This window comes from Apis florea, unplaced genomic scaffold (assembly GCF_048593485.1).
Source record: "Apis florea isolate Af1SG1 unplaced genomic scaffold, ASM4859348v1 contig_2897_pilon, whole genome shotgun sequence".
NCBI classification, from domain to species: Eukaryota; Metazoa; Arthropoda; class Insecta; order Hymenoptera; family Apidae; genus Apis; species Apis florea.
This window is the reverse complement of record NW_028256665.1, coordinates 3472699-3497239: the sequence shown is the minus strand read 5'-3', so window position 1 is coordinate 3497239 and position 24541 is coordinate 3472699. Positions and strand designations below refer to the sequence as shown.

General features: G+C 38.7%; 2 protein-coding genes across 10 annotated transcripts in view; one reads left to right on the top strand and one right to left on the bottom strand.

The window, feature by feature from the left end:
• Positions 1-11087, top strand: part of CdGAPr (GTPase-activating protein CdGAPr) — a 31154-nt gene extending 20067 nt beyond the window's left edge. For 4 of the 9 annotated variants that reach the window (XM_012493033.3, XM_012493035.3, XM_086907702.1 and 1 more), the window contains 6 exons: positions 857-994; positions 1389-1793; positions 1917-2247; positions 2346-2679; positions 2786-3707; positions 3825-11087. In XM_012493033.3, the coding sequence (XP_012348487.2) occupies positions 857-994; positions 1389-1793; positions 1917-2247; positions 2346-2679; positions 2786-3707; positions 3825-6362 (4668 nt within the window). In that variant the 3' untranslated portion in view covers positions 6363-11087. The remainder of the gene's footprint in view (positions 1-856; positions 995-1388; positions 1794-1916; positions 2248-2345; positions 2680-2785; positions 3708-3824) is intronic. The other 5 variants (XR_015291949.1, XR_015291947.1, XR_015291948.1 and 2 more) reach the window with 5 other exon arrangements.
• Positions 11088-17307: 6220 nt separating this feature from the next.
• On the bottom strand, positions 17308-23272 carry bsh (brain-specific homeobox). The gene is made up of 3 exons (XM_086907692.1): positions 22324-23272; positions 21855-22107; positions 17308-18327 (listed from the first exon to the last, which is right to left on the bottom strand). The coding sequence occupies exons 1-3, from the start codon at positions 22660-22662 to the stop codon at positions 18074-18076; spliced, it is 846 nt and encodes a 281-aa protein (XP_086763818.1). The 5' UTR covers positions 22663-23272; the 3' UTR covers positions 17308-18073.
• Positions 23273-24541: the final 1269 nt, after the last annotated feature.

The window sequence follows — 24541 nt, the reverse complement described above, 5'->3', positions numbered from 1 at the left end:
ATTTGGGCCAAATTTGGCGTCCACTTAGGACACACCCTGAAGAACTATGATGATTTCATCAAAACGATGATTTAAACCTCGATTTATCATCGAGAGCGTCCCATTCCTTGGACGAAAAATTTGAACGAGATCACCCGACCCTATCCCCCTCGTTAGTTAAATTCTCGACGTTACGATGATTCATCTTCAACCGTCTTCCTTCAATTGCCTTCACAGACCGCCTCCATATTCTTAAGTTAAAACGCAATGCAGCGAAACTCGTTTAAACCGTTCGTACATACTTACATAATAAGTTTATTCGAACGTAACACTGTTTCACATCGGTTCTCGTTTTCTCTCTAGCAACAGCATATTATTTTTGACATTATCCTAAGATAATATTTTGCCACCACCGCTTTGGCAACGAATCTCGCCTTCTTTTAAATTTAGAATTGTTCTCTCTCTCTCTCTCTCTCTCTCTTTCTCGCGTTAAAAATATAATTATTTATATCATCGTCGATGAAAAATACGAGAAATATTTCTTACACTATATCATTATGAAAGCGGTGTAAATACATTTTTGTATTTAAAAAATTTATATAAAATAATTTATAATTTAAAATATTGCTTGGAAATATTCATTCATATTTTAAAAATGGATTTACGCTACTTTCGTAAATAGATGGGATCTGTACATTGAATAGAGTTGATGATGCGATAATGTTATTTTTTTTCGAGTGAGAAAAAAATTTTTTTTTGTATTATTAATATTACACAAATTCCGCTTGATCGTAATTGTTAATCTTCGACGTGTTGTCAAAGACGCACGGTTTGATAAAATTGATGGAAAAATCGTAAAAATTTTTATTGAACGCAGGGATTAGGATGTAATCGAACGGACGATTTCAGTACACCAATCAGCTCTGGCAGCAACATGAGCAGTATAGCAAGGTTTCCAAAATTGGACGAGTGTGCCCACTTTCATTACGAACATGTTGAACTCAGTTCTTTGGAGGTCAGTTACATTCAAACGATTTTAAACCTATTATTTTTAACCTCGCCTTAATAATTATTATTAACAATTTAAAAAAAAAGGATAAATCTAAGACACTTTTCTTAATTCTAATATTCCTTTCTCTTTTCTCCAATATCTTAAATTATCTCGCTTTCTTCTTCTTCTTATTCTACAATCTTCCGTTTAACCCTTACGATCGCAAGGATCCAAAAATTTTCCTAATGTTCATTAGGAACCACCTTCTCTAAAAATATTTCTCAATTCATTCGTGAATGAAATCGAATTACGCTCGAGATCTTAAGGGTTAACCTGGCATCGTAATACGAAAGAGAAAATAATTCTATTAAAAAAAAAAAAAAAATAAGAATCGTAAAAATCGTGCCGTGTTTTCCAGGTTTCGCTTAGCGAGGGTACCAATGATTCAGAGAGCTACGCGGTCAGAGTAACATCCGGGGACGCGTGCTGGACGTTGCAACGATCGTACGATAATTTTGTTATGTTCGACAAGCAGTTGCATCGGTGCATATTCGACAGGAAGTTCTCTTCCTTGACCAAGCTTCCGGATACACGGCCGAAAAACACCTGTGATATACTGAGAGACTACTTGAACAGGTTCTCCCAGTTAAATCACGAAGGCCTAAATTGCGGCCCCGTGTTGAATTGGTTGCAGCTGGACAACAGGGGAAGAAGAATCCTTGTCCCAGAGTCAGATTCATGCCCCATTAACACTCCTGCAGTAGCCGCGGCTTATGCAGTTAGACCCTACGTAGCTCAGGCACCGGATGAAATCTCGTTTCAGGTATGCTTTTCTTGCATCTTTAAAAAATCTGATCAAAGGGATTAAGAAAAAGCAGGGAGGGAGGGAGAGGGGGAAGTTAATTGGATGGATGGATTTTACGAAAGAAAAATTAATCTATTTCAGGTTGGAGATATGATTTCGGTAATAGATATGCCCCCTCCAGGGGAGAGTACGTGGTGGCGTGGGAAGCACGGATTCGCAGTCGGTTTTTTCCCAGCCGAATGTGTGGCTGTGATCGGGGATAAAGTGCCACGGCATCTAACCGTGTCGACGACAGTCAGATCAAAGTTACCCGTGAAACCGGTGCTCAGAAAGCACGGGAAGTTAATCGCCTTTTTCAGGTCGTTTATATTGAATAGACCGTCTAGAAGACGATTGAAGCAGTCAGGAATTCTGAAGGAACGTGTATTTGGTTGTGATTTAGGGGAACATCTTTTAAATTCTGGTCAAGATGGTATATATATATAAATATTTATATATTAATATTATTGATATTTTAATCGATATGTATCGATTCGTATTGATTTTCTAACAATCTAACGATGCTTACAGTGCCTACCGTTTTAACGTGCTGCGCTGAATTTATCGAGAATCATGGCCTGGTGGATGGCATATACCGTCTAAGCGGCGTGACATCGAACATTCAGAGATTACGAAACGCGTTCGACGAGGATCGTGTTCCTGCATTGCATTCCGATGAAAGTATTCTACAAGATATTCATTCTGTGGCTTCGTTGTTGAAAATGTACTTCAGAGAGCTACCGAATCCGCTCTGTACGTACCAGCTTTATTCCACTTTCGTTAGCGCTGTTCAAGCTAGTACCGATGCGGAAAGATTAAGGCGGATGAGGGATACCGTTAGAAAATTACCACCACCGCATTACAGGTAATTTGGGAGAAAGGAAAATTTGTTTATTTATTCTTTTTCTATAGAATCTTTACGTAACGAAGATAATATGAAAATAAATAAATATATATATATATATTTTCAGAACGTTAGAATATCTTATGCGACATTTAGTGAGAGTCGCAGCTCGAGGAGCGGAGACTGGTATGACGCCGCGTAACGTTGCGATTGTTTGGGCTCCGAATCTCTTAAGATGCAAGGAATTGGAGGTTGGGGGCGTAGCCGCGTTGCAAGGCGTCGGCGTGCAGGCTGTGGTCACAGAATTTTTGGTCTGTTACGCCGAATTAATTTTCGGAGATGGTCCAGTTGGAAGGCCGAAATCATTGGCCATTACAACACCGGCGAGATTGCTTAGTTTGGAAGAGGCTCGAAATCGTAGCCTGAGAGGTGAGCCTGATTACGTGGAAGTGGGCGCTGGTCCAGCCGGGTTACCATTGCATTACCATACGGTCATAGAATTACCGCGAAAGAGAAATGGCTCGAAACGTTCACCCTCGTTGAACTGGAGAGCTTTGTTCGGTCGAGGTGGTTTGGGTGCCAGAGGAAAAACAAGACAAGTTGGCACGCCACCTCAAACAGAAACGGTGCCAAGTTCCTTAAACTCCTTACGACGATTAAGACCAGTGAAAAGCGCAGACAGTTTGGATGGTGAGGACAGTTTAGGTCCTCTGCTGGGACCGCCACCAGCTAGACCTTGCGGACATAGTCGATCAGTTTCGCATGATTCCTATTTCGATCATTTAGCAGACGCACCGAATACCGCGTCGCCGTTGGATTTATCGGAAATACAGCTTAACTTCGACTTGGAGGAACGAGAAATGCGAATGTTCTCAGAGGAGGAGAGTGGGGGAGTTGCATCGGTGGAGGCCTCTCCTAGACGACAGAGAACAGAAGGAACGCAGAATACAGCCGCTACCGGTGGGTCAAAGAGGAAGAGGTCGCGATTAGAGGAAAGACTGCAATGCGACGTTGAGTTGCGCTTCATTGATAGCCAAAGTCCTGATCAGGTACGTAACATCGTATGTTTTATGCTATAATTTTCTTGGATTTTGTCGTTTAACTTTAAAAAATAAGTTGAAATCGTTATTAACAAATTTAATATATATATATTTTTTTTCTCATAGGTGATGGTATCTGCAGATATTCACAGCATGGATACTCCATCTCCTTTGCCAACACCAGGGTACCTACCATTATTATCCGAAGCTTCAACCCCACTCACACCCGCCACATTACATGGAACACCGCATTCTACATCACCTGTACCAGCTAACAGTCCTAGGATAAGTTTCCGAAGTTTCACTTTACCTTTAGAAATCGATGACGAGCAAAGTAACGCGAACAAATTGAACAGAACTAGCGTGTCTTCCGATAAATCATCCGACCCTAGTCATAGGTTATCTGTAAACTTAGAAGGGCAGAGTAATGCTAAATCCTGTGAGAGAATAATGACGTACGACAAGCGCATAGATTTGTACGATGATAAAGAGCCTTCCAAGACGCAAAAGACTTCGAAGGAAACAAACTTAGTTGTATCGGATGTAGTCGACCAAGAAATGATGCCTTGCGAGAGGCTAATGTCTCATCCTAGCGAGATAGACTCTAGTAAAGTAACAACGTCTATTTGTAAAGATATAGAAAATAGATCGAGCTCGTGTCCCGTTGAAGATAATAAATCTCGTACCGGAGACACCAGAGATACGTTGGACGTGCGAAAACACGATGTACCGATGAACAAATCGATCGTTTCGCAAAACGACGACGCCATGGCTGGAAATTCAAACGCACATAGGAACGAATTACCAGGACTGCCATTATCCAGCGCAACAGATCTTGATTCTCCGATGTCATGCGAACAAACGATCGAGGATTTGCCTGATTCCGGTTTTGTGATTTGTGATAACTCCGACAAGATATTTACAAACACAGAAACATCACAGATGATATCCAATACTAACGATTCTGGTGAGTGGGTGATAGTAGAGACAACCGGTTCGATTACGACACCGACGAGCGAATCAAGTAGCTCCAAGGATCCTTTGGAAGGCACTGTGAATAATGCGATTGCAACGGATGCACCGCAGCTAAGATCAATATCGGAAAATGTTTCCAGAACTTCTTTGGATCTCACTATGGGTTCAACCGTAGATACTGATACGTCTTGCATTGGTGTAAGTGACTTGACCGAAAGTCCCGTTCTTCCTCAGGAATCGGCTGAAATGACATTCGATGTTGCTGATAATAGAGAACTCGAGGAGCACGATGTTAACACGGTACAAAGAACTTCCGGAGTTTTCGATGATCAAACAAACTTTGGAACGGTTGATTCTGGGAATAATTTTTCAAATATTGTACATTCGTCTGTACAAGATCAAGATAATGGAAATCAGAAGATACGTACCGTTAGTATGGCAGATATTCATTTAAATCAAAAACCTAATGAAATGGAACATGAAAACAATGCTTGCTACACGCAGCTAGATAACACTAAAGCGTTCAACAGAAATGAGAATCCACTGAAGGAACAAATTCTCGTAGAAGAAGAAACTTTCGGAAATTCTCAACGGCCCTCAAAAAATCTTGATTTTCAACAACAAGAAATTCGACGTTCCTTGCAGTTACATCAGAAACCGCAATTTCAGGCAAGTGATCGCTGTTCGTATCCCAATCAATCAAAGAAGAGTCAAAATCTTGATCTATCTTTAACCAATACCGACAACAATAAGCAACGTTGTCAAAATCAAAAATCAGAAAAGTGCCAAAGTTTTGAATATGTTTCGCCAAAGGAATCAACTCAGAACAGTCAACAGCACAAACAATTTTCCTCGCGTGCTGAAGAATCGTTGAAATGCAATAACGTGAAGAACAGCCAATTACAAGAGCACATTGAAGTAGTAATACCATCAGAGAATGCGGCAGAGCCTAGTGAGATAGCTCATCCTCCAGAAGGTGCATCCGAGACAACATCCTTAAACTCATCGTGTACTTTTTCAAACGCATCTTCTCCAGTGGATGATTCCATCGTTCTTCGAGACACAGCTGCTATACTTCAAGAATTAGCATTGCAAAGATTATCCGGAGGTATCGTGGGAGATTTATCCGTCCCACCAAGGAAAAGATACGAAGCGGAAAGTAACAAGGATCGAAGAAGCTTTGATTCTGAAATCGGTAGGGAAATTGTACGTGAACGAAAAATGAAGCAAGAATTGGATTCTGCTCGTGGAAAGTCGGAAGAACCACCGGTAAATAATACTCAACACTTGCCACCATGTTTGAGAGCTCGTCACGCGAGGGCGACACGAGCATCGCTCAGTCGATCTTTGGACGAAGCAAAATTCAATAAAATGACGGAGGAAGCATCTTTACCCGTAAAACAGGTTACAGAGGACGCGCAGCACAGTTCTACGCCTAACGTTGGAACAGGTTCGAACGTTGCATCGACTGGTTCTGATAAAACGCATTTAAAGAATCTTGGGTTAGATCTTGGCGATCCTCAGTGTAGAGAAAGGATAGAAAAGTACAAAGAAGAAAGGAGGACATTCTTAAGGGATAAATACAGATCGGAAAGCTTTCGAGGAATGTTATCGAAGACGGAAGATGATGGGGAACAAGCGCTTTTGGCTAGGTTAAAGCAGAGAGCTTCTAGACCCTCCCTTCATTGATATTAAAGTAATATTTATGGAAATGTTCTGTCAAGTTTTCTGTCCTGCGTTGAATAAATGGCTCTGCAATCGCGTCGCATGATGAACTATGATATATACTATTCCAGTGATTTGTTCGTTGTACCGATCATCGCATTTAAGCCTTTGTTCTCAACGACGTTCGAATTTTGTTGAGGTACGTTTATTTCTTTTTGTTTTTGTTTTTTTTATTATTATTATTTTTCCATTACATTCGAATATTAAAATATAAAAATGTGTATTTTTTTTTCGTTCGAATAATTTCATATGATATTAGAAAAAAATGGATGTCAGTATTTTTCGATATTTATCGAAGATGATAGTTAATCGACTTGTATCGATTAAATCGACTATTTGTATCGACTATCGTAATTTTAAATGGAAGACATATTGATTCTAACGTCCAATTTCAAAAAACGTACGATTGATTTTTTTTAGTGATTAAAAACCTTTTGCTATGATTTCCTTTTTTTTTTTAAGTATTTAATTAAAATTTCGTTTAATATTTATCTTTTTCTGCGTATTAGATTAATCGAGTACAAAGGATTAAAGCGTGAAATTCAATAAAGTTAAATTAAAGATGAGTGGTATAACGAAAAAAGAAAAAGATGGTCTGATGATTGATGCTTTTAGAAAGAAAATCGATGGAGAACGTTCGGTTTTTTATCGCTGTTGTTAACAGAACAGTTCGATGATATAAACTGTATCTTTTAATTTATTATATAAACGATATTATACATAAATATTATTAGATTATTTCTGTTATTGTTACGAGTCGTGTAAGAAATCAATTTTTGTCATTATTGTTATCGTTCCCAAAGATGTCCCATTTTATTAATGCCTTTCGCGCTGTTCTGTTAATCGACCATTAATTTAATCGATATGTACCAGAGTGTATTGGGTTCGTGGACTGATTTGTTGTCGACCCTTTGCACACGAAACTGCATTTTTTAACGTGAGTTGAAGTAAGTATGTAAGCTTGTTTGATAAATTTTACGCAAAGTTAAGTGTTTTCACGTACGAATTTATATATAAATACTCCTCTTGTGATGGTTGAATTAGAAATCTTCGAATAATAATTATATGTCCGTGACGCGTAGTGCTTTATAAATACATGTTTTCTCATATTTTATTGTCGTCCTGTTTGTTCGAGAATAACGAAAAAAGATGACAAAAAAGAAAAAAATAAAAAAAGGATCAAAAAAAAAAAAAAAGAAAAGAGAAAGAAAAAACAAGAAAAATGACCAAATTAATGAATTCTATTAATATATATATATATATATGAAATATATTTGAAATATTCGTTCTGTTTAGATTTGAAGTACGGGTGCAAAGGGATTAATATTTTTTAAGTGAAAGCGTATGTGTCTTCGTATCGATTAATGTAATCGAATTATAAGATATAATCGAAACGCTTCCCTTTTTTTTTTTTTATGAATTTCGTTGTTGCTCATTGATCTTTTTATACGGTATGAAGCGTAATTGCATTTTAACGAAAGGAAAGTTTGTTCGTTATGATAATCGGAAGTGTGTGTTAAGTGTTCTAGCATTTTATCACTTCCTTTTTTTCTTTTTTTCCTTTTTTTTTCCTTGTTCCGAATTTTTTCCCCCTTTTAAAATTAATATTGTTAATTTTTTTATTTTATATTATCATTTTTTCATTTTTACGTTTTACGTGTTCGTTTTCACGCCAATCGCTTATCACGTGTAAAAGAAGTAGCACGTAGTTACAGATTTTATAAAATATGTTATACCCTATTAGTGTTATATCGAGAATATGAAATTAGAATATTCGTTGATATTCGTGTTCAATTTTTATGTTTTAAGAGCTCTGGTACATTTGATGGATTTTTGTTTATACTTTATCGAAAGTTAACAAAAAAAACTTTTTCTTTCTATATATAAATATACAGAAAAAAAAAAATAATTGAAATTACCATATTAAATTAAGTATTCCATGCACACGTTGATATATTTTCTTTTTTTTTTTTTTTTTTTTTCTTTTTACCATGGACTGGTCCATGGTTTTGTAACATCTCTTTTGTATATTCTTAATTACTATTATTTAATCAATACATGTAATATATTAATTTATACTTTTTAGTTTGTGCATTCGATGTAAAGAAGAGCCTAACTTGAAATCAAGATTACTAGAGGACCGAATATTTTTTTTAAGGATAACATTGAAAAATTTTATCTCTTTAATCACCATAGGAAAGTATAATTTATTAAACTGATAGAGATTTTTATAAATTGCATCACGTACAATATCCTTTAGTTTCTATTTCCTTTTGCATTTACTTCTTTTTTTTCTTTCATTTTTTCATCATAATTTTTACCATTTTTTTAGGAATTGCCGTTCTTGCAAACGATGTTCTATTATGGATTATTACTTTTTACTCTCAGTGTTGGCATTTATTTGATTATTGATAGTTTTATCATATTTTTCTTCTCTCGAACAACTTGTATCGTTACTATACTTTACTATTTAAGAATTTACCACTTATTAAGATCCATTTACAAGCTGGAAAGTATCCAGTCATATCGTAGACCGGATGTAGAAACGTTGGAAGATGGTTAAATCTTTTTTCTGAAGTCACACGATCATGGTTCCCTCTTTTTCCAACAAATAACGATAATCCAAACGCCGGAATAAATTGTCTCTCTTAGACATTATGATAATAATTTATAATAATTCATCCATGAGTCATCAATGAACTTAGTAACAGATCTATAGAAGTCACAAGTCATCTTTTTAATATTTCGATCTCTGCCCGAATCAAAACAGTCTCGGGGAATCTCATCAATTTGTGATCCTGAAAATGCTCAAAAAAAGAGAAAAGAGAATATTCATTAGCAAAAGAACGTTCAAATATGGATATCAACAGAACCTTTTTTAATATAATTAAACGTTGCACGCGTAATAATACGCGTTGTGTTCCAAGATAAATCGACCCCATGCGATCCGAATATTTTGCGTATTTTTTTATGCTACATGTAAAGTAGTATAAAATGATGTAACACGATTTTTTTGTAAACCAAGCGACGACCAAGCACACATACTCGAAATAATCGAGTACTACACACTTAAATCCATTAGTTAACGATTTGTATTTGAATGTTTATGAAAAAAGAAAAAGAGAAAAAAAAAAGAAGAAAAAAGAAAGATTAATACTTTATAAGGGGAAAATTTAAAGAGTACTTGTGAAAGGACAAAGGATATTTTTTTCTTGTTTATTTTTTTTTTTTTTAATTGTTATTTTTTATTAGATATTATTTTTTTGTTTTTTTAGATATTACGATAATTATGGCTATGACGAGTGAGAGCAAGAGCACGTAACGAGAAAATATTGCGTCAATAGGACGCGTTTAGGTAACGCGACGGGATTTTCGAATTAATAAAAGTTAGCGATCGAGTAGCGGTGATAATAATTGGAACAGTTGATTATTCCTCGTCAAATCCAATCTTTTTTGCTACAATTTTTCCTGTTTGATGTACACGTGACTCGCGTGATAAACTTGTTAAAGCGTTCACGAACTATTAAAAAACCTATACGAAGTATAAACATTTCTATAGCGTGTGTTGAGAAAGACTGTAACAATTTGCATTTAAACATTGCAAATTGTTCCAGTAGTATCGTTATATTTTTTCCATTTTGTTTCCATTTTTGAATCGTGATAAATTTTTAAACGAGCATTGATCATTCGAAATTGTTAAAAATTATTTCTTGAATATTTCGATTGAAATATTCTGTTGTTTCTAATATTGAATTTCTTTTTAATATTTAATTATTGAAAATTTAACGTTACTGTTCGTGTTTGATTGATTTGTTTGTGTGAAGTTAAATATCAGGTGAAGAAATGAATTAAAACTAAGAATAAAATCGATATAATTATCAAAGAATTATCGAATATTCGGTGCTCGATTTTTTATTTTCATTATAATCATTGTTATTATGTTTGATTAATTTTTATCGAAAACAAGAAGAAAAGGAAAAAGTCGTGAGCGCGTAAATTTCATAAAAAATATGCATGCACAAGTAGCTTGTCCCAATGAGAAAATAAGGAGAAATTTATTTAGAAATTAAAAAAAAGAAGTATTTAAAGTGGATTTTAATAGCTGCTTCCCTGGGTACCAAGTGTAATAGGAAAGGCCTAGTTAGCGATATTTAAAATAATGCCTAAAACAATAAAGAAAAAAAAATAAAAAAAAAAAAAAAAAAAAAAGGAAGAAAACTCGAGGATACATCTATTTACGAGTATACTTCTGCACAATGTAATGCGCAATAACGATACATCCGTAGGATGTATATTTTTAATAATTTGAGATTCTTGCGGTTATACCGGATATATAATAGATATTATAGTCGTAGGAGAATGAAAGAGAGAAAAGGTACGCCTATTAGAAATTAATATTTCTTATAAATGAAATGACGCAAAGATAATTCATAGTCGCAGAAAAAAAGGCTAATAGTAATCTTGTTTTTGAGCGTCAAATACCCACCGTTTGTCAACTTGGACACTATTATTCTGTTTCTCACTCTTTCGATTTCTTCTTCTTTCTTATTTCTTAGTTGTATTTCTCGTCGTATGACCGTTCTGTTATTAAACGATACTACTGTTTTTTGCCTACTACGATTATAATTATAATATATGGAAAATTATATGTAAACAAATATAAATACTATAAATATTGGAGAAATCATATATCATTCTTATATTTCCTTTTAACCTATTTTAAACGCTGCTCGATATCAAATTTTAACTGTCTTTAAATGAAATCGTTTCATCTTTTAATTCTAGTAGTAAAAAAAAAATACGAAGTATTTTATCATTGAAATATTCGATTTATAATATTCGATACGACGATAATTGTTTCGATATTGTTGTTTCTCTAAAACAATATATCGAAATATTCATTATTCCATCTTTGATCGCATGTATTTCGATTGCAAATTGAATTAATTATCGAGAATTTTGCTAGGGGGCGGAGCGAGCGTCTGTCACTCGTTGCGCACCGATTGTTCTTTCGTCGTATCTACGCGCATATAGTCGTAACGAAAATCCCGCCAATTTGACGGACTCGTGATCGCGTCATATTACATCAATCCGGTGTGAATCACTTTAAACCCGAAAGAGACCTTTGGTCTTTAGTTCTTTATCGTATCCTTGCCGGTCTATTCAGTGACTACTCGATATTCGTCTCGTGATACGAGCTGGGCTAGTGTATCGTCAATTTAATAAGGCATCCGGAGCACCGCGTCACATTGTCATCTCGAATAAACTTCTTTCAAGCCGGTCTAACCTCTTAAAACGGTAAAGGACCTTTGGTCTTTACTTCTTTAAACGCGGTGATAGAGTGGTTGAAAGGTGAGGACCACTTGAACGGTGCCGGAAGAGACGCGAGGACGTACAGAAGGGGTTGGCTGGGCTGCCTTTATGCCGTAACAACGAGGGCCCACTCCAGAGGGCAGGAAGCACAAAGGTGAGGGCGACTCCGTGACTATCGCTGAATCTTCCACGGTAATTATTTTTAAACACGTCCTGGAGATACGAATCTTTAGTGGTTCTAGCACCGAACGGCCGAGTAAACTTCTCGCATCTCGCATAGCCTAACTAAATAACCGGACTAATTAGACCGTAGCCGTGTTTTCCAGCACGTTGTGTTGTATCACGTTGATAATTATTTTTTCTTTCGGACAAGAACTCGTTGTCACTCATTCGACTCGCGTTCTCCGCCCGTGTATCGTTAAAATTTGCTATATTTAATTATGATAAATGAAATAGTAATTTTATTTTCCAAAGAGATATCTTCAAAAGACGTTTAACCTCTAAACTATTGAATTTAAGGTTAAGTTACTTAATATATACTTTTTTGACTTATCGATAAATATTGAAAATTAAATCATTTTTCTCTACGTTTTATAATTTTGATAAATACAAAACTTTTTTTTTTTTTTTGCTTAAAAATCTATCTAAAGATTAATTGAAAAAATTTGAAAAAAAATCTCATGCATATTCGTGTTTCATTAAAATATAAATTATATTTTTATTTCGATACTTCAGCAGAATTAATATTTTATAATTCAGAAAACGTGAAATTCAGTGGAATATCAATAATATACAATTGTTCCCATCGGTGCCTGTTTCTTTTACTCGCTTCAAATCTTTTCTTCATTCATCCTTCTCTGTCGATCTTCCGATCATCAAGCTTTCCCTATCCTGTTGCCGGCTCCCCAGCAGTACGCTTTTATAGTATAGCAAATCGAATCAGAACGCCCCCGCAGGGTCGTCAACAATATTATTTGTTAGCGGAAGTGCCGTAGTAACTGGAGGTTGAAATGAGGCCAGATTGCCCAGGGTGATCAAGTTAAACGGCACGTGGACAGTAATGCTGTTCCCTCCACCACGAATATCCTTCTCTCGTAGATCCTTTCTCCCGTTCTCGAGATTTCAACGGGTATATAGCATTGAGTATATTTAATTCTTTTCCTTTCTCCGTGAAGCTTCGTTATTAAGAATAAACATTTTTATAAATACCTATATCAAACAATTTTTTTTATTGAAATGGGAATTAAAAATTTTTTGTTGAATAAAAAAATAACCTTATAATATTGTGATATTCGTTACACGAATTGGCATTACCGCGACTTAAGGAATCGTGAGATTCGTGAATTCGCGAATAAAAGTTATTATTAAGTGATTATCCAAATCAAAAACCATCATGATTCAAAGATCGTAAAATCTAAACATAAATTAATTCAAAGTTAAAAGATTTTAAAATTCATAACCTCAATATCTTACATAACCTATCAGAAATTCATTCGAAGATTGAAAATTCATTAATTATATTTCGTGATGTTTGTGAAAAAGCTTATTAATTTCGTTAATAAAACAACTGGTTTTATAGTTCGAATTTAAAAATAAAATCATCGAAAAAAATATTCACGCTTCCAACATAAGAGGACAATGTATTATAATTATTGAAAGCGAATATCAAGATACAACAATATCTCGACAAAAATATCGATCTCTCTCTTTTTCTCTCTCTCTCTCTTTCTCGAGAATCGTGATGCAAGGGAAACAAGGAGCAGACAATGGTATAACGCTTTAGATCAGAGACGAAATGTCAAGGTAAAGAGCAGTAAAGAGGCTCAAGCGCATCGTGTTCGATGAACAGCACGCAACCGTTAGCCTAACAAGCTGTCAAGACGTCGCCGCGTGTCAATCCAATAGCCTGTACGAACCCTTGGAATAAATCTACTGGGAGTCTGTTTCCATCCCCTTTCTCTATCCCCGCACCCTCTGGACCAGAACCACCTCTAAACCACTGCTTGCAAACTTTTAGTCCTGTGAATGCTTTAACTTCTCTGATTGCGCTTCTCTTGTATTTGCTCTTGTATTTCGGATCAATAATTCCTTAAATTCCAGAGATATATTGTTTATAATATAAAATTATTAAAACGAATTATTTTAATTTTTATATTGAAAATATTTAAAAACTGAGAGAGAGAAAGAGAGAGATTTATCTTTGAAAATAATTATAATCGAATTATATACGATCGAATTTTTAACATCCTTTGTTGATTCTTCTACGATACGATCGGTTATAAATCCTTTTATTAATCCTGCGTGGAATCTTTCATAGATCTTATCCGCTTGTGCCAAAGTAATTTGATTTCCTCGAATTATGGTGTGCGTACGGGGGCCCCGTACGTTGCACGTACGATAATCTTCTCCTCTTTGATCTACCTATGACGTGCTGTTCCAGATTAAACACTTTGTAATCCGTAATGCACTCAATTTACAGTGTACGATCTAAGTTTGTTACTCACGCGTAATATTAATATAAATTTTCTCGTGCGATTTTCGCACAAATATTCTCTCTAAAAAATTATTAAATACTTCTGTAATAATTTCTGTTTCTGTAATAATATTTTGCTAATTGATTCGCAATATCGATCAATACGAAATTACTATAGGAAATCGAACAAGTACATCCACTTTTATCGAAATAACAATTCTTTTTCTATATCTCTTTTCGATGGATGATAACAAACAAGTATTTATCAATTTCATTTTACCTCTAGAAGGACACGCTTAAGCGGCCTTTGATCTTAACCCTCCACTAAGCAGCATTCTGTCTGCACCTTATGCAGACAGAATCTAATTATATATATAATAAATTCCTAAAAATATTTTTCGTTACGCAATAATAATAGTTTATACAATAATAGAATAACCGTAGATGAAAGTGAGATACCTCGCTTCCTAAGATGTCGGGCAAAATTACAGAGCTCTGTTATAAATCCAGTTATCGAGTGTAGCGGTTCAGTTGACCTTTGAACGGCGTGCGAGTAACGCGCTTTTGAAATTCAGTTCGGCAAAATTGCGCGATTTTCTCATCAGCATCTCGACCGCGTGGAATCGGATTAACGTTAAACGAACTTCGTTACATCGTTCGCGTTACGATATATCAGTTTGTAACGTTGAAATATAAATTTAAAGTTTAGAAATCATTCCATCAACGAAGAAACACCGTAGCCGAGTCACTAGGTACCGCCTAATATTTTATTTTATTTTACCTAATCTTATATCTTAAAAAAAAAAAAAAACGAAATTAGAAATTATTCATACCATTCGTTCAAACTCGATGAACAACCCTCAACCTTTCGTCGAGTCGTGTCAAATCACGCTTCCATTATACACTCGATCTTGCACCTGCGATCAACCTTAACCAACCTTAACACAATTAGAAATTAATATCGACGGGGTAACAACACGTAGAAGACGAGGCGATATTTCAATCCGCGTATACCAACATCACACGGTCGGGGCGAAAAGACAGAGGAATGATAAGAGAGCGGCTGAACAATGGGGATACAGGTAGCAGCAGGCTATTCCACCCTCGCGGACTGTGCAGCATCCTGTGCCGCGCATATCGGTGCCGAACCCCTATGAAGGAAAATAATGAAAGTAATGGGGAACCCGCCCACTGCATTTAGTAGCAGCGCGGCTACCAACCCTCCCCCTCCTCTTTAACCCCTCATCGCGTCCACGGCCCCAACGGGGTTCCCCTCTGTACTTGCCGCCTTGTTCATTCTCATCCATCCTAGCTCTCCTCTCCATTGTCTATTGTACCTGCCATTTCATTGTCCTTTATTTCATTATTTTTGCCGCATTCCAGTCTCTCCCTCTTTGCACGAGGAGGGGAGGAGGGGTGGGGATCCCCATCCCCCTCCATTTATTTACGGCCCCACGTAAACGACAACGCGTACGTCTTACGACGGAATTTAAACGTCGTGAATGGTGTGATCCTCGTTGTTTTTACCTATACTTTTTTGGGATTGGAAAGAAAGTATTCTCACCGATTTGCTTGCTTATTTCGCTTTCGTTGTCGAGACGATGATGGAAAAAGTTTTGCAGAATTTTGGAGATAGATGGTAACGGTAGATGAATTTGAAGAAGTCGATCTTTCTCACTCCGATATCGAAGGAATATCGCCGCGATAGAACGATCTCCTTGAGAGCGAAAACACGGGCGGTGATCCGTATTTGAGAATGTGCACCGTGATTTTGCCACGGTAACGCGATTATAGGCTCCTCTCTCTCTCTCTCTCTGCCTCCTCCGCGCTTCTCCCTCTCTCTCCTTTCCCTTCTCACCCCTCGGATGTGTGTGCGTGCGCGCGTCCGTTGGACCGTCCTTTTCATCCACCCCCACGAATCTCCACGGCGCCACAAGGGGGATGAGAACGCCGACACCTCCACCCTCTCTCTATACGCGAACCAAGAGAGAGAGAGAGAGAGAGAGAGAGAGAGAGAGAGAGAGAGAGGAAGCATGGAGCAGCTACGCCGGGCTCTGATCCCTCGCAATTACTTCCCATTATCCGGGTATTAGGATTCACCCCAACTGGGAGCACGACGTGTTCCACAGACTCCGCCTATGCTCGGCCGGAAACGCTCTCGGGCCTCTGTCAGCTCGCGACATCTCCTCCCCTCCTTCCTTTCTTCCAGACGCGGATCTAACGTTTCGGCAACAGGTAGCCAAAGACGTTAGGCAAAAGATCGATCCTCTGCGTGTGTTTTGCAAATTTTCTTCTTTTTCTCTCTCTCTTGGTTAGTAATCGTTCTGTGGACGATGGTCTCCTTTTGGTTCCCCCCTCTCCCCCTGATCTCGTTTTTCTTTTTCGGTTTCAATCTTTCTCGAGGGATTCTCGAGAAGAACGGACGGATTGATTGATTTTGGGATAATTTGAAAAGAAAGGATTGCGACGAAACATTTATGGGTTTACGCAGTATGTGGAAAATGTGCGTGGAAATTTTGGAAGGAAGTTGGTTGAGGAAGGGGATGATTCACGGTTTGAACACGTGGAATTAAGCGGGGATTAATTGGTTCTTTGGCGCGTTAAGCCTCGAAAATGTTCGAAACGACGGGCGGGAAATGTCAGGCTGTCAATTAGCGGAATTGATAATGTTGCAGGAAAGGCGGCCTCGTCGTTCTTGACCCGCGACAACTTGTAAATGTCACCCGCGATACTCTCTCGTGAAACGATCGCGTTCTAATCGTAAAACGTTTAATCGTCGAGATAACTCTTAACGACAGATGTAACTCGATATTTCGATTCGATCCGAAAATGTGTTACATGTTATAATGATCATCGACTGAAAATTAGAGATATATATATTTGAGAGTGAAATGCGTTGAGTGTCGTTCTAGAAAAAAGTTATCTTTTTATAGAAGATACGGGCGTCTGTATAAGATTATTTATTAGAAATTTTAATACTCTCAACACCGCGTCCATTAACGAAATGTAACAACACGCTGTGTAATTCACGCGTTAAATTCCCGTGAAATTTTACTCGGCTATTTTAAGCATAAACAATACTCGTTTAGAAGTTGAGGAAAGGGAAGAAGTCGTACAATCACGTGCATTATGACATTTTAATCCCAACTTGAAGCTAACTTTCTACTTCGCTATAAAAAGTAACTCGAAAACGGACTAGTTTTATTACGGCATCTCGCTATAAAAAGTGTCGCAGGAGATCGACTAGACTCTAAATCGCTAGAGAGTCATTTACAAGAGTCGTTTACACTTTCTACATCGTCTCTCTACCATCTTTTTATCTTACACAACTTCACATCATGTACATTACATTTGCGTCCCCGACATCACAAAACGTTGCCGTTTGCCTCGCACCATCGTTCTTGCTCATCCCTCGTCGATCGAAGATTCTCGAAAGAAGAAACGTTTCTCCTGTTATAATTCTATCTTATTAAACATACAACTCGCCACTCGATCGAGTGTCATTTAGTTTTACGGAACGAGATAATTCTCCACAGTTTTATTACGTCCTTTAATTCGATTCGATTACAATTTCTCGAAAGAAAGAAACAAAATAATAAAATCTTACGAAAGCAAAATTTGCAAAAAGAATCGAACCTGTTTCTTCGAAATTCCACTATTTCTCGTAATAAACGGATTCGTTTGAAAACTCAACTTTGGAAAAACAGCGATTGCACAACAAGAAGAACAATGAATCGAACCCACACAGGTTAAGATTCGCGATAATCGACACACTCGTATCGTGATTTTTCTCGAGCAATCGTCTCTTCTCGAACGCGACGGATCTTCCATCTTCCTTGCGCGACAGACATCGCCATCATCATCAACATCATCTTTCCGCCATTTCGTTTCAGCGATGTTGAGCACGTTGAACGGGTTGTTGGGGTTGATGAGACAAAGCGACCGAGTGGCGATAAGTGATCTGATGAAAGCCGGTCGGTGAACCGGTGGTGCGTCTCGAAACGTGGATGTTGGCTGTTCGCGTGGGCGATGGCGTCTCGTCACCAAGGACATCGATTTCGTCGTCGTCCGAATCCACTGCCGCGTCACTGCTCGCCCGTGATTCCCGGCCGCCGCCGCTCAGAGAAAAGTCCACCGGCCGTTCTGCAACAATAATTTTATTCGTTGGAGATCATTCGATAATCATTCTCGCTTTCCATTCACACTTTGCTTTCCTTTTCTTACGACGAGAGGAGGGACGCGTACTTTCTTCTTCTCTTCGCGGAGAACCATGGTCGCGTTTTTGAATTTATATCGAATTGTTTAGCAATTGTGCAAACGAAGCGGGATTAAAATTAGGATTTTAAGCAACGCGTGTTGTGTGAAACACAGTTGGAAAATTTTATCACACCAGAATGTTTCTACTTGGTCGAAATTGTAAATTCTCCCTTCCCCCTTTCGCTAGTTCTAAACTTTAAATTAAATTTCCCATAGTAAAATTACAGCATAAAATTCGTCTATAAAATGACGAATTGCTAGGAATTCCACGCAACAGAGTCATCGGTTAAAATACTTCGTGACTCGTTTCTAATTCTAACGTCGGAAGCAATCTCGTTCGATTTCTAATCGAAAAAGCAACAACTCGACCGCTTATGGAGTCGACGAGGGAAGAAAGAAAAATTTTCTTCTCTACTTCTCACTTCTTCCTCGTGGTCACAAGTCCGTCAAATTGGGTCAGATATGTGGGTGTACACAAGTAAAGTCCTCCGCGAATGTAGGTCTGGCCAAGCACTTAGCCGATAATTGACTAATTTTCTCGAAGACCGGGAATCGAGAAGACAAGAGGTAAGAAACGGGGGTCGTGAGGAGACGGTTGAGACGGTAGACGGAGAAACACATGGCGCACGAATAAAGGGGTGGAGGAGAGAGAGAGGAGAGACGCGAAGAGGGATGTCGTAACTCTGCCCCAGCTTCCTTAGACCTTCGTGTCTCTAGACGACGATGGCGAGGCGGTCTCATCTTCTACGTGCTTTCCACCCCCTCGCGACCTCCCCCTCTTCCTCCTTGCTGCCAAGGAGACGTCTACTAACTTCGTTAGCCCTTCCTATCGAACGAAGCCATCTTGGCTACTGAGACCAGCAACTTGGCGAAGGTTATGAGCAGATGCGGTCCAACTTGCGTATAGGAGGAGGGGGGAGAGAGAGTTTGATTCCGATCATTATTTGGTGGAAGAAGAAGAAGAAAAAAAAAAAAAAAAAAAGAAGGGATCGTTGACGAAAATATATATCTCTTTCTTAATTCTAATATTTCGTATATCGTAGATCGTTCGAGTGTCTCTCGTTTCTGGAAAATATTATTATTATAATTATTTGCATCGAATTAATACGAAATAATACGAAAGCTCGTTTAAACTGTTCATCGTTTTATTCCAACTTTTTGTTATTATCATTTGTCGAGCGGTATGGTATATTTGTGCTAGATCATAGTTTCAATCGATCGTCTATTTTTATATACAGTATTATAAAGTATTTTTTGGAGAGAGAGAGAGAGAGAGAGGGATGGTATTAGAGAGGAGAGTATATATACGTATTTTCGTCCAGGGATGTGAACGTTACAGGTTTAAATCGATTCGTGCGAGCGTACCGATTTAATTATTCCCAGATCGCGGCATTTACTACATTATAACAGCGCCGATCGTGCGCCATTGTGTGTGCACAAAGCGGTACAGTTATCGGGAATTATTACTCGATCTACTATTTGAACGATGCTTGTTGTTCCGTCTTGCGCGTTGTTTACTGCATCGTAATTCTCCGCGAGGGAATAAATTATGCATAGTTGTACGAATGCAAACAGTTTTTTTTTTTTTCCTTCCTTTTTGCATGCAAATTAATTCTTTTTTTTTTTTTTTTCATTTCTTTTAATAAATTCGAAATCAATATTCCGGATAAATATATATCCGGTTTTTTCTCTCGTCTTTCTTCAATCTTCGCGTCTCGAATTTTGCGGATAGATTTTTCTCTCTCTAATAATAAGTTGTGATTCGATTCGACTCGATAAAGTTTTAATCTTTTTTTCTTTTTTTTTCTTTCTCTCTCTCTCTCTCGTTTCGAGTATTTTTTAAAATTAGAGTCGAATCGACGACGATATATTTCTTCTTTATATCTTCCTTTTTCCACGCGAAAATGATATAATCGCGAAAGAAAGTTGTAACGAAGGGAAATGTTTAAACGAGGGGGGGGAATAGGATACGAATTACCGCGGAGGATCGTGCAGTAAAAAGCGATCATTATCCATCCGACGTTAGTTAATCATTATAGTTACTGCGACCTCGGTCACGGTATGGTTAGTTAACTAAAGTTGCGTAATTTATTGCCAGCCGAATTTTGGTTGCATTATATGGTCCATTAGCATGGATAACAGGGAACTATTTGACGTACACGGAAATTCCGACGCGCTGGCCCGCGCTCGAATGCAAATTGATAATCACAATTACGAAGTTTATACTAATAACGATTTAATTGCGATACACAAGCCACGATCTACTTTCTACAGCCGCGATTATTATTTTTCCTTGCTGCCCCGGTTGCGAGCCGATCGGGGCCGATTACACGAAATCGTTTTTTTTTTAAACTCGCGTGGAACAAATCTCACGAATAACGAATGTTATCACGAATGCGTCGACGGAATTCAATGCGGCAACAATATTTTGCGAATATTAAAAAAATATTTAAACCATATCGATATTTATCTAATTTTGTATTAGTAACAAGGATTTACTCTATTTCATCTATCTCACTTCATCATAATTCCATCGCGAGAGAGAAATAATTTCTTCTTCTTCTTTGTGCGAAAATTTTATTATCGATGGTCGAAATTTATTTTCAACCATCTTGAGAATGTTTAAAGGATGGAACGAAATTTTGAAAAATTATATTTCGTTTCGTACAATTTTTCGAAGATTCGAAATTTTTAATTTCGTAATATATATATATATATATATATATATATATATATATATATATATTCGATAACTTTAGATCTTTTTCTCAAGAGGATTTTTTTTTTCTTTTTTTTTTCGTTGCAGAATTACGTTAAATATGATTAATGAGCAACTGATTATGTAGGACACATCGTGTTGTTAATCCGAGCTAATTGATGCGAAGCAAACGCGAGCAGCAGGCGGCGCGTGTTTATCGAAAAGTCGATGCATGTGTTTAGCGGTAATTACGCATTGTTAGGCGGATACGAAATTGCATAGGTTCTCCTCCAATTGCAATTAAACCCTTGCATTAGCTACGTGATGCGATGAAAATTTTAAGCGTTCATCCAGTTTATAATAAGTAGCTAACTTTCCATTTTATCGGATATAACTTTCCCCAACGCCGCCATGCCCATTCGTCCACCTCCAAAAATCGCGAATATTTCGAAATCTTCCTTCAGAATTAGATGGAAATACATATTTCTCTCACGTTTATCATTTATCCTTGGTTTCCATTGAAAAAGGGAAAGGGTGTCTATTCGTCCTTCGAGTTTTAGGGAAAAAAAAAAAAAATGAAGAATAATTTTTCTTAATTTTTCTCTATTCTTTCGATTTTATTAGAAATCGAAAGAATAATCTTTCTACTTTTTAAAGGAGTGTACATGTGCGTGTATATATATATATGTATATATGTAAATATACAATGGCTTACCGGCGGGTGATGTAACAGAAACCGATTGGCCGGTGCATTGCTGATTGGAATTCTGATTTCCATTGCTTCCCGCGCCGGTGTTCAATTTCCTCAATTGTTTCTTATGCTTCATCCGCCTGTTCTGAAACCACGTTTTCACTTGGGTCTCGGAGAGGTGAAGAGCCGCCGCAAGCTCGACCCTTTCCGGCGTGCTCAGGTACCTCTGCACCTCGAATCTAGCTTCCAAACCCGCTAATTGTTGGTCGCTGAACACCTAAATACGATGCAAACAATAATATCCATCCCTTCCTTATCGCCGATTAACATTCGAACGAACAACAGTTTACAAATTTTTTATCAACAAAAAATTAGTCAGAAACGATAAAATGGAAAATTCTTTTACGCGACAAAATTAACAAAATATACGTACGATTAAAATTACAGTTAATCCCGTAACATTTTACAATGACTTTCAAAAAATTTCACTCACTGTTCTTGCCTTTCGTCGGCGGCAGTGCTTCAAGGCCGCGAGTTCGGTAACTCCCGGCACCACTCCAACCCCCATCGCGGTGTTACCGAAAAGCGGCCCCAGGAAGAAAGTGGCCGTGGGTGGTGCGGAAGGGTAACCGGGCAGCAAACTGGCGAATTGCTGGTACTGTTGATGCTGCACCCCGTGGGCGGACGTGAGGTGTTGGTGGTGAAGCTGGTGATGGGAATGCGGGGGTGCCGTGCCACGGCTCAAAATGTCCTCGATCAGAAACGAGGTTCTGCTCGCCGATGTCCCGTTCTGACCTGGCTGGGCCTGTTGTTGCTGGCAAGTCGACTGCATCTTTTTCTCTTATCAAAAATATATTATCTTCGATCCTTTCTGATTGCTCCCTTACATAGCTCACGTAGACACGACCGATTTTCTTTCGAACCCTCGACTCTCTCTCTCTCTCTCTCTCTCTCTCTCCTTCGTTCGATTCTCGACTCTCTTTCTTCAAAATCTCTCACACGGCAACACCGTCAATCAAATTACCTCTTCCAATTATAGCTTAGCTCATCTTCGTCGAGTCGAGAAGCATTTGGTAAACGCGCGTTCTCGAAAAATTCCACGAGTTTCCTTCGATCACACTCTACACAATATATCTTCTATATGAATCACCACGTCGAAACAACCACCGATCAATTCTCTTCTCTCTCTCTCTCTCTCCATCCAGTTCCATCCGATCCGCGAGAAAGATGAGAGAGAGAGCGCTCTCGCCATCCAATCTTCACGAAATATCTTCACGAATTGCAACACCGCGATGGAAAGTGAGGCGGGGGGGAAGAAAAAAAAAGCGCGCACAAACACACACACACACACCTTGACAAAAAAGAAGCCTGCTCCTCGTCCACAACATCCGCGCGACACAACAACTCTTCTTCACCTCGCCTCACTTCCTTCCGACGAGCCCGCGCGGAGATCTCGGAGATCGATCTTTCGACCCCCTTTCTCCCCACCTCTTTTCACCTTCACCGAAATTTCGAAAATCACAAATATTCGAAGAACACCGGTCGTCGCACGAGGAAGAAAGGTCTCCCTCCGCCTCGTCCCCCTTACTCCGTATTTTGGCGGCTCCTCCTGGGCCGAGGAGGTGGTTGGCGAGGGGGGTGGAAAAAAGGAAGGGAAGGAGGAAGAAGAAGAGAAGGAGAGAGGAAATTGTAATCGAATCGAGAAAAGGGGTATCCGGCAATCTGCGGGAAAAGAAAAGTGGCTCGCGGAGGATAGATACGATGGGTAGGCAGGATAGGAGGCACGGAGCGTCGCCTCGTCACGACGTGGACGTTTAGGGAGTATCGGTGCGCGATTCAAGGCGATTCAACTTCCCTCACCCCCACCCACCCTTCCCTCCGCGATCATCTCCACCCTCAGCCGCTCTAACTGGCCAAGATAAGTAAAGCTCGGAAGCGGATATCGCGAGGGGGGGAGGGGGGGAAGGCGAGATCCAGGCATTGGTCGGCGTCGCGGCGCCGGCCGTCGCCGCGGTTGGCCCCGCGTCCACGGCGGGGCGGTGCCAACCGCGCCGTTTCCATGGACACGTCGCTTCCTCTCCTAGGCGAGCGCCGCTCTATCTCTCACCCTTGCAACCCCGGAGCAACCCCGGATCTGAAAGGGAAAGGGTGGAGGGTCGAGGAGAAAGAGGAGGTGGAGGAGGAGGAGGAGGAGGAAGGTGAGGCGCGCTCTCTCTCTCTCTCTCTGTATTCGTGGTTCCCCCCATGTCGTTGTGCATTCACATCGACTGCGCGATGACGATGTTCACGCGTGCACCTTTGAGGTAGCTTTGCCTACCGCTTAAATTGTATTTCTTTCGCCTTTATCTTTGACTTTTTCTCTTTTCTTCTTCTTCTTCTTCTTTCTTCGTTTTCCTTGTTCCTCGGCCACTTCCTTTTTCTTTTTAATGTTTGATCGTCTCGATTTACGGGTGAGGGAGGGAGGGAGGTGGGGGAGGGGGGTTCCGAGAAGATTGAAATTGATGCAAGATATCAACAACACTTCTCTTTATTCGAGAGAATTTCCATTTTGGGAAATTTAATAATTGCATTTCGAATGAAATACGGGGAAATGGAAATATACGATATATGGTTGATTTGGTATTTTATGAATCGGGCGAACGAAGAGATGCGATATCGAACGATTTCCAACGTTTTTTCTCTCTCTCTCTCTCTCTCTCTCTCTCTCTCTC

Coding starts and splice junctions, on each gene's coding strand:
- bsh (XM_086907692.1), bottom strand. CDS start 22,662: ATGCAGTCGACTTGCCAGCAACAACAGGCCCAGCCAGGTCAGAACGGG. Junction 22,108..22,323: donor GCCGACGAAAGGCAAGAACA/GTGAGTGAAATT, acceptor CATCGTATTTAG/GTGTTCAGCGACCAACAATT. Junction 18,328..21,854: donor TTCTGTTACATCACCCGCCG/GTAAGCCATTGT, acceptor TTATTGTTGCAG/AACGGCCGGTGGACTTTTCT.